This window comes from Musa acuminata, chromosome BXJ3-6 (genome assembly GCF_036884655.1).
Source record: "Musa acuminata AAA Group cultivar baxijiao chromosome BXJ3-6, Cavendish_Baxijiao_AAA, whole genome shotgun sequence".
In the NCBI taxonomy this organism is placed as follows: Eukaryota; Viridiplantae; Streptophyta; class Magnoliopsida; order Zingiberales; family Musaceae; genus Musa; species Musa acuminata.
Window position 1 is genome coordinate 11,832,934 of NC_088354.1, and position 10,963 is coordinate 11,843,896.

At 38.7% G+C, this 10,963-nt stretch overlaps 1 protein-coding gene across 1 annotated transcript; it reads right to left on the reverse strand.

Annotated features, from left to right (window-relative positions):
- Nucleotides 1-304: 304 nt before the first annotated feature.
- LOC135640926 (calcium/calmodulin-dependent serine/threonine-protein kinase 1-like) lies at nt 305-5,547 on the reverse strand. The gene is made up of 11 exons (XM_065155799.1): nt 4,436-5,547; nt 3,469-3,599; nt 3,272-3,313; nt 3,043-3,151; nt 2,813-2,891; nt 2,410-2,706; nt 2,228-2,337; nt 1,386-1,493; nt 1,250-1,312; nt 984-1,151; nt 305-786 (listed from the first exon to the last, which is right to left on the reverse strand). The coding sequence occupies exons 1-11, from the start codon at nt 4,916-4,918 to the stop codon at nt 649-651; spliced, it is 1,728 nt and encodes a 575-aa protein (XP_065011871.1). The 5' UTR covers nt 4,919-5,547; the 3' UTR covers nt 305-648.
- Between the last annotated feature and the right edge of the window lie 5,416 nt (nt 5,548-10,963).

The window sequence follows — 10,963 nt, forward strand, 5'->3', positions numbered from 1 at the left end:
TATGATATTTTATTACAAGCTAAAACAATATACAGATTTTTTTATTGCTGGATACTGAGAGTCGATTTTGCAAGACAAATATCATCAGCATAAGGCAAGTGGTGGCATTATCAATCATAATTTGAAATTTAGAGATGAACTCAGCAACCAATGTGTTTTAGGTGATTCAACAAACCAAAGTCTGTACCACTAATCTTACAGTATAAACTCCCTACTTATTCTGCAGGAATTCTGCATTCTCATGCCTGAGATATTCTTTCTACGTCAGTATTACCGATCGCAATCTTTCTCGATGCGATGCATGTAACCGTGCAAAGACCTTGTTGACAGTCAAAAAAAAGCATTACAAGCCGGTCAGCAGGCCTCCATTTCCTTCAACCTTCGTCTACACATGCTGTTCTTATCTGTACATTCTTCTGGACAACCATTATAACACTAATCATCAATATGGCTAAATGCGAAGCATCTTACACAGAGGAAGTTTTCATGTGTGTCACCATGGCTATGCTATGATGATCTTGGTTTGGCTGGTCTCCTCGATCAACCTCATTAGGGGCATGCATAGATTGTCTTCGGTCTACTTCAGTCGACTCATTAAGCAATCAGCCACTGCTGCCTTATTCTCCGTGCCTGATGAAGAATGTTCTGCTAAGATTTTGGAATTGCGCGTGAAGAAACCCCATGAAGAAGTTTAACGAATCCCAGGAGGCTCAGTTTCCCATCAGAATGCTTTATCCAGTCCTGGAGGACAACATGAACGGGAACCGACGGACTAAGGCCGAGTTCCTGTGCATGCATAGTAAAGATTGCCGCTATCAGGTACATTGCAATAGTAAAGAATGACAACAGCTAGCGCATGTGAGTGCCAAGTAGAATGACTGCCATTAAATGAGGATTTGAATCCAAGTAATTAAAGGATCGATTGGATTTTTTTAACATATGTGCTGTATAAAAAATGTGAGGCAAATAGACATGATACGTACCGATGCAAGTTCCTCGATCATGATAGGCCTGTTCCCATCCTTCTCAAAGAATTCATATCCATGACGAGCATGCTGTTCCCAAGTATCCAGTGCTTCCATCTGAAGCACGCTTATGGCTGCGGCAACAAATTCTTCGAAATCTAGTTTTCTGTACTGAAGAGAACTCACCTAATTCCAAAAGAACCAATGGAGGATGAATTGCTAAGTTTGTAACATTAACAGACAGAATTTTGTTAAGGTAATCAGTGTGTTCCAAAGAGGAATACCGTGTTGACATAATCAAGAACTTTTGAGTCCTTCATTGCTTCTGTCGAATTTCTCGACAAGGCCTGCAAAAATAAAAATAAATTTAAAGATCTATGATTAAGGAACTTGGTGCTTATTTCAATATGAGAAACAAACCGTCTTTAAGTTTTGAAGGGAGATGTAGCCACTCTTGTTTGGCCCTAACAAAGCAAATTGTTCTCGAAGGCAATAGAGCTGATCTACTGTCAACGTCTTGGCGAGAGCCTGTTGCATATGAAAGAATCAATAGATAATGAAGGCAGTTTTTTTTTTCTTTTCTTTTTCTTTAATTTTTTTGGTGGCTGGCATATACTCTTCGAATTGGTAGATGGCATGGTGCAGAAAAGCAAACCAGAACATATGAATACTCTAAAGTCAAACTAGTCTTCATACTAAACTATATTCGATTACATTTTTCTGATTATCTAAATTCATCCTATTATCAGCATTAAAATGCTTAGACATATATATGAGCTTAAACTATGTATTAATGTTAGACTATTTTACTGAGTTTCCCAGCCGATGTACTTGTCATTCAACCGATCTCAAAAGATAGGTTCAAGACTTCTAATGAACACTTTTACCTGTGTGCGCCATGTTCTCTTAAATTCTAAAAATTACTAACAGCACTTATTACATGATTACATAAAACTACCGTAATAGTTACATGACTATATTTGTGAGTCTAATCATGACATATTTCAAACCCTTGAAAATTTCTGCTAAGATGCAATTTGACCCTTTGAAGACCAAATAATTTTTTCATTATCTTATCTCAAAAAGCCTGGACCGTATGTAAATTGAATTTAAACTTGGGCTCATCCTTCCTCCACATGACCTAACTCATTCTTTGAAGGTTTCATTAGTTGATATAAGGCAGAGTGAGAAGGTACAAAAATCTCAATGTTCCAAAAAGTTACAAGACAATAATTTCTTGTCAACTGAAAGATAGCGCATACCCTCAATGCTGATTTCCTCAGAGAAGAAGAACATATATAAGCTTTTACAAGCTTGTAGACAATAATATCAAGAGGAATCTTAACTTCAGTATTCCGCAGCCAAGGATGACCTGAGATCAGGTGATTACAGTTATTAACCAGCTTATTCCCTTTAATAAACTATACCAAGGTAATAAACTTACAAAGGGCCTGGGCAGCAGTCATTCTCTTACGATAGTCCTTATTCAGCAATTTCTTGACAAAATCTTTAGCTTGAGAAGACAAAGAAGGCCATGGAGCCTCATCAAAAGTTGGTTCTGCCTTCAGAACAGCTCGAAATATACCTGACTCCGTGCGCGCCCAAAAAGGGCGGCTTCCACAGAGTAATATATATGCAATGACACCAATACTCCACATGTCTGCCTCAGTTCCATAAGATCTATGAAGAACTTCAGGAGCAACATAATATGCACTTCCAACAATATCATTCAGTCTCTCATCTGTAAATCCAGTGATGTCAACATTGTTAGTTTACGATCTAGAACTAAAAAGAAATATCTAGAGGTGAAAACTTTATCAAGGTACTAAAATATTTGAACGACCAACCTGGCTTGACGAAGTCTGACAAACCAAAATCAATGGCCTTCAAAGTAGACTTTTCACCCTCTGAAGTAAAAAGAAAGTTCTAAACCAACAAAGTAGGAACATGAGTTACCAAGATGGTGAAAACTAAACCTTAACATGAAGAAATGACCAAAGATTCATCAGAAAACCCTTCTCAAGTTAGACTTCTTAACGTGAAAAATTCTGGCATTCCAGTTTATAAAAGCAACTACCTCTGGTTTGAGGTCTCGGTGAACAACTCCTTGAAGGTGACAGAATGATACAGCACTCAAAATCTGCACGATGACAGCTTTTGCGTCTTCTTCTGAATACTTCCCTCCCCTATAAATTAAAAAATTATTATTATTGAACCTCCTTATTCAAGTCCAGCAAAGGGGTTGTTACGACACCAACATCCTTGGAAAGGTAATTGACAGATACAATTCTAAATACATAATTTACCTCGAGAGAATCCTTTCTAGTAATTCACCACCTTTGCATAACCTGTTCCAAAGAAAGTAGACTCAAATTGATCAAACATCGAGCGAGTTGTTTTAAATAATCAGCTGCACACAGTAGTTGAATCTATGCCCCTTCTAAGCCATGAACAAATATGGCACTAGAACCTTGAAGAAACATGAAAAGCAGTGTACACTTACTCCATCACGATATACACATTATCTTCATCCTCGAAGGAATCATAGAATTGCACTAGATTCTTATGTCCTGTGAGACAACTCAATATTCTCACTTCTCTCCGCACATCTTCAATGGCAATAGCAGTTGTCATCTGCAAAGTATTTCCACATGTGACTAGACAGAGGAAATTTGTGTGTTTTTCCACTAATTTAAATGAATGTTAAAGTTACGTGAAATATGCGACTGAGGATAACTGTTGAGGACAATATGCTACAGTGGCCAAGCTCAAAGAAACAACTAGCTGTGCCTTAGGTAGATGACAACCAGCACAAAATTGTCATCAACAGAATGAAGATTTAACTACATGGAAAAGAATATTAAGCTGCATTCAAGTAATCACGATCTGACGAAAATTCTATAAGCCAGCATTCATGATGAAACAGAGGATCTCAGCTGGTTGCTCCCACATACTTCACATCTTGATCCTTTCCAAAGAAAAAGTCCAGTGAGTGGTGGCAAAAATGAGAAGAACCTTTCCTGTATCAGCCATGTAAATACATACTTGGCGGTAGAAGAGGAGACGCGTACAAGAACATTCATGCACATGGGAGGACAACAGTGAGTTCCACTGTAAAAGTGGAAGCATCATCCATCTTACCCCATTCAAAGACAGTGTCCAGTAAGTGGGAGAAAATGTGAAGAACAGGAGAATGCATGTGAAATTATTCATGTGTGTGGGAGGACAACACTGACTACCACTTTCTTCCCCAACCAGTGGATCTCACAAAAAATTATCCAGATCCTAAAATAAGTAGAGAAGAAAAAGAAATGCCCATTCCACAGAGAGCCCACAGTATCTGGTGAGACTGGATGAATGCCAATGAGATTACATGCTGGATTCCATAGATAATGTAAAGATGCATGCCAAAGGTTTCAGACAATGAATAGAGAAACATAAGCACAGATCAACCGCAATAAAACACCAACCTTTGCCTTTGGAATAACCTTCACAGCCACCTCCTCCCCCTTCATATCACCCTTCTTCACCTTTGCGGTGCACGTATAACCAAAATGCCCGCGCCCAATCTCCTCGCCAAGCTCGAATTTTGAGAACAACTGCTTCGAGAAACCGAAGTTCTTATCCAAGCCGACTTCGACCTCGCTCCCCTCGGGGATCGGTGCCTCGTTGGGCTTCACCGAGCCATGTCTACGAGCGAGTAGGGCCTTAATGTGCTTTGCGGGCGACGGAGGAGGGAACGGCCGCTTGAGGAATCGCAGTGGTGTCGAGGTCACGCTTGAATTGGCCGGCGAGTTCTTGTAATAGCCCGGAAGGGGGCTTGGGCTGCAGAAGGGGAACTTGGGTTGCCGCGGGGTGCCTGGAACGGTTGTAGGCTCCTCGGTGTTGGGGACTGGCTCGCCCTCTTCCTGGGATTCCGGGATTTGTAGTGGCTTTCCATGGCAACCTCCCATGGAGTCTAAATCCAAGTCCAAGGAAAAAGATCAAATCTTGGAGAAGATCAGACTCTGGTATGGAGCTCCAAGTGTCAGGATCCAGTAAAACCGATCAGAAACTGAAGCATCAGCAGTCGGTAGAACATCTTCGCTTTGCAACAACAACCACGAATCCAAGTACAGAAACAAGGGGCAGAAAGAAATCCAATCCTCAAAGGAGAAGACTCAGATTCTCACGCGAAAAAGACTACCAAAGAAGTGGGAAGAAAAATCAAATTTTGGGAGGGATGAGCAGGAAAAGAGAAGACCGGAGCAAAGCTTCCAGCTTTCAGGAGTAGAGAGGAGAAAAGGAAGAAGCTTTCAAACGAAAGGAGTCACAGGAAGTGAAGAACAAAGGATCAACGATGGACCAAGATTGCAGATCTTTGGGAATTGCAGAGGAGAAAGGGCTGTTGGATTCCCTTGCCCAAGTGGGAAGATGCTGAAGAGAAGGGTGTTTGAAGGTGGGAACGAAGCAAAAGAGAGGAGGGGAGATGGCGAGGAGGTAAAGGAGTCGCCTTTCTTTTGCTTTTACAGCTTTGAGGAGGTGATTGATGATGGCATCTGTTTTATGTCATTTGGAAGGAAATGCCACATCCAATGTTGGCAGCTTGGGATTCTGTCTCACCCCTTTATAAGCTGCCCAGAACAAAGAAGTTGCTGTTGCACTTCTTAATTTCCTGTGCACCTCAGTGATTAAGCTTGAGAAGAAGACAATTGAGTTGTTGTTATCTATTAAATATGAACTTAGATTTATCTACAAGTTAAAAGTGAAATCATATAAAAATATATTGAAAAAATAATTATAAATATAGATTAAACAGATGAATCGAATTATGACATTTGATCTAAAGAGTAGATGAGCCATACATGAAAGCCACATCAAATCCACAGGATATGTCAGAGAGCAAGTTGGCATTCTGAAAGATCAATAGCTCAGCAGCCTTCATCACCCATGTGGCATTGCTAAGACATTTGCACATTACATTGCCTCTTCCTCCTCATTCTTCATTCAACTCAGGGCAAGCAGTGGAAGAAATTGCCTGATGATTTAGGAATGTGATAGGAAGAAGAAAGTGGTTCAGCAACCACTGCTTTTACAATACAAATTGTTGTACCAATCATGTGCTGCAATAGGAGACACATTTGCTTGGGGCAATTATTGGAATTCAAACAAGCCCACCCCTCTCAGAATCCAGAGAATTTTCTTGGATCAAAAGAATAGTGGTTGTCATATGGTGTCCTTGGGCAAATTGACCTTTGTGGCAGATAAGATCACATGTAAAGCCAAACCACATTGGCTTGCTCTCTGGTCTTAGGAAGGAACTCATGGAGAAGTAGAATGTGTCAGAGTCAGAGCCTAAACTAAAGCTTCAACTGGGGTTTGCAATGGTGGTAGCATAGGGAAGAGCAGAACCAAGAGGCTAATGTCAGACAAGGAGGCAAACCCTAGAAGCTAGGGCTAGAAAAACTAAAGCTGTTCCAGGCAACTTTGATGCCATTGCAAGAAGCTCCTGAAAACCCTAAATGATTTTTTCACATCAAGGGTTGACACTTCTGATCCAATGTAGACAGCACAAGGAGGATTGATTCTATTAGAGTTCCATGTATGAAGTTACTTCATCACTAAGTAAAAAGGTACTGAGCATGTCCTTTCTCTCAGTGTTACTGTGAGAGGACTCCTTTCTGTGATGCAATTTAATTATCCCCACAATTGTGGTAGCCATTGGGTAATGAACTTTTTGATGGATGCAAGCAAGAAGAAGATGCAACACCTGCCACAGGTTGGACCATGACAGTGAGCTCTTTCCTTGGGCAGTGATTCTTAGTCCTTACACTTGAGATAGTGTCTGTGGGTTGTGAGATGTCTCCCTTCCATACTAATTTAAACACTTTGTTTAAGGTTTTAGATTAGATTGAAGTAAAAAATGTTAAGATTTTAATACAGTTATATAAAATATTTCCTACTGTGTCTCTTAGTAAATCTATTGCACTATATCAGTGAATAGAATAGAATCAAGAGACTGACAGGGTTGATATTAGCTCCATGATGGACCATCCAACTGAGTAAAGAGCTCCCTTGTGGGGCACAAGTATCATTAAAAGCTGGAGTTGGTCCTCTGCCAGGATAATTAACTGTCCATAAATTATTGTACTGTAGTTTACAGCAGAACTCATTACCCTGGAAACAAGCATCAATTCTTCTTTGAGTTCATCCATCAATGGCTTCCAGCAGGTTACTGATCTTACTCCTGCCACACAGTTCTGTCAATCGGTTACTCTGCTTGAGATCATTTCTCAGACTACAATCATTGTCGTGCTCATTAAAGAATCCAGAGGTGCAGGCAGTGATGGTAGCTCTTTAAGTCGAGAGATTTGCTATGGTCTCTTTACCTTTACTTTCGACTGTGATACTGATTCATCCTTCCAGTTGCTCACTTTTGCTTCACCTTTGACTACAAATCTACCATTTTATAGTGCCACCATCATTTGAAAGCTTGTTTGATGCATGTTGTATCTAAAGATTAGAGCTTGGTGGTGGCAAACCCTGTCACAGCCTGTTAAACCTCATTCAACCTAATCCACTACAATCTGGCATATGTAGGTAGGCTTGTCTGAGAATAATTTGAGGTAGATCTTGGACATCTTTATAATCAAAATGCAGTTGATGTCAGCTATGACTGATGCACCAATTCATGCTTAACAGGAGAGGGGATCACAGCATGAGGACAAACACTTGAAGATAGAATTTGTTAGCCACTAAAGGTATTAGAAACATAGAAAACTGGAAGATGTTGAAAAGGAAGTTCCAGCAGCACAATATTCCAATGTTGCAAGCTCTGCAAGCAGATATCTCACTCATCTTCATACAGTAACATGGGAAGTAGAGGGTAATCAACAGTCCTAAAATGAATGATGGAGATGTAGCAGTTACATTTGCAGTGGACATGGGTTGGGTTTCAATTCAGCAACAGTTAGGGTTGAGTCCAATCCAACTCCCAAATTGCAATGCTAATAAGCTTTTGAACAATCTCAACCAAGTTTGTCTTGTTTGTTTGATTATTATGACAATGGGAGAAGACCTAAATAGGGAAAGAAAAAAATCTAAAGATTAATAATCGAATACAAATCGAAAAGATCGATATAAGATTTATGTAATCTGACACTCCTTACTTATGTTCACATAGAAAAAAAGAAAAAAAAAAAACAAGTACTTGAAGTATCTTCTCTTGATGCTTGAATTCCTCATCCTCAAAGATACTAGCTTTAAAAATCTAGAAATACTCATCAACCCCAATATATAAAGGTCAAGATTGATTACATGTAAGATGTCTCATAAGATTGAAAGGGAAGAACACAAAGAACTGTAGACCATACCAAATAAAGAGTAAAAATAAATAAATAAAGGATTTTACTCTATCACCATCCAAAAAGTATAAAAGGGGTGAGACTTCACTTGCAGATTGCTGAGCATGAAAAAGAGTTTGTGTTCTATAAATTGACATCTTCCAAGAAAGCCATCATGAGGGGACTTGTCAGATTGCTGAGCAGCTGAGGACTGCAGGGGCTTGTCTTGCTCTGTATCCTCTGCTGCTCTTCCTCATCAGACAGACCCTCCTCTTTAGCTCATCTATTCTGACCTTTCTAGGTTGACTTTGATGAACACAAGTAGGACAAGAGGATTGAACAAGGTGGACTGAGTTTGGGTTCCATAGTCCTGTAGTGTTTGATAGCAAATGCCATCTGATCCAATCTTGATGAACAAGTCTTTTTATGTTCTCATTAATTACACCATTCCAGAAAAAAGAAAGAGAAAAAAAATATTTATGTCCAATTAGAATTCTACCTGTGGAGCTCAACTAATCAAAATCCATCACATTGATAGGAGTTTGAAGGAAGAATAGATATTTATTGTTTTAAGATTATTTTCTAAACTTGTATGCTAATTAAGAGAATCATACTCAAGAATCATCGGAGATCCGTTTCTAAAGATGTGACGATGTTCGACAAATGTGATGGATTGATTTAATTTTTATTGACACAGCTCGATGATCAATTTTGACACTATAACAATGTAGTATATTATATCACTCTCAGATTAATATCTTAGTATTTAATTGAGTAGGAGATGAAGATTAACTCTTGTTTCATTGAAAATTTTGATTATTTATGTGAGATAAAAAAAATTGAGTATGGAAGATTTAATTATTTGCATTCTAGCACACAAAAATGCATGTAAAACTTATGATAATATATATATATATATATATATATATATATATATATATATATATATATATATATATATATATATATATGATACAAATTATATATGATACGATTTCATATAACTCGTATGAAATATATACAATACGATTTCATATATGAAATACGATTTCATATATGGTCGTATGAAATATATGACCATACCAAATACGATTTCATATATACAAATTATATATGATACGATTTCATACAAATTATATATTTATACGATTTCATATATAATTTGTATCATATATATATATATATATATATATATATATATGATACAAATTATATATGATACGATTTCATTATCAACAGAAGTTTCTTTGTTGCACATAACCCGTGTTCGATGGGCGCTTTTAGATTAGCACAAGCGCTTAGAGAGCACGATTTTTAGCGTGCCCTGATGAGATATCTTCAAATTTCACTTTTCAGGGTTTAATGAGCAAATATAATTTGTAGAGGATTAATATGCAAATGTGAAAAAAGGCCGTTTCCGAATACAAATTACTACACTCTTAATATTATTCAATATAGTCCAAAAGACACATCGAAATTTCACTTAAGGGATTAATTAATACAGTGGATGAAAAGGTAAAATGGAACAGGGACTAATCTGAAAAATGTCATATTTAGATAATAGATCGAGTGTCGCGGTCGATGCGCCGCGATGCTTTTTTTTCTCCTTCGATGTTGGAAAGAGGGAAGACAAATTTTGCAGCTTTGCGGCTTGGATTTTCGATTCCGTTCTTTCCCCAGTCTGGGGAGGATTTGGGCTCGTCCAAAAGGGGGAAATCACAAAGAAAAGTGATCCATTTTGATCGGTGAGAGATGGGGAGAGAGGTGTCGAAGACGTTCTTCCCCTCCTCTCCTTGCCAAGAAATTTAGATTCTTTTTAGTGCAATTAACTGAAGAAACCTCCGTCGAGGGAAAAAAAATCCCTTCTTTTTGTGCTCCTTCTTGGAAAGAAACAATTTTTCTTCGTTAAAGCTGAGATGAAGATTTGACGGCGCAAGGTAACGTCGATTGTAACTGATTTGATCGGCATAAAGAAGGACCGATACCTGTCCGAGTTCTCCGTCCGCGGTCAAAATTCGATCTTTGGGGTCGTTCTCCATTCGAGGACCACCTCGACTGTGTTCTTGTCTCTGGCACAGTCATCGCTGGCATGGCAAGCTCGTCCGGATCGATCCACTACCGGAGGAAGTTCTTCCGGAGTGCAGCCCAGTTGATTGGCTCAATTTGTCTTGTAAATGCAGTGATCCATTTGTTATTCATATGATGCATGCAGCCGACGATACAAGTAATGGAGTTATTGGCTGTACTCTAAACAGCTCAATTCATATGATACAACTTTTGGCTGCCACAAACCTTCCATTTCTTTTCTTTCGTAAAGGCAATCTGCACATCATATTTATTGGCTGTACTCTAAACAGCTCAATTATACACTTCCACCAAGGGGAGACTGAGAAGCCCCAGTTGACTCCATTTTAATGGTTTATAATAAGATTCTGGAGATTCTGACTTCACCAACGACCCATTGCCCTTCTTTGTAATTTCTAAAAAAATAATTCAGACTTCCATGTAAGATTGTTTTATAAAGCCATTGCGTTAATGGAGATTTCTCCAGGTTCTGTAAGAGCTGATCATTGCATCCAAAATCTTAATGGAGGCCAAACATTCCACACTGGCATTGAGACATCAAATACTGGACAGAAAATACTCGAGCACACCCTTTCGAATCGAGCACCAGCA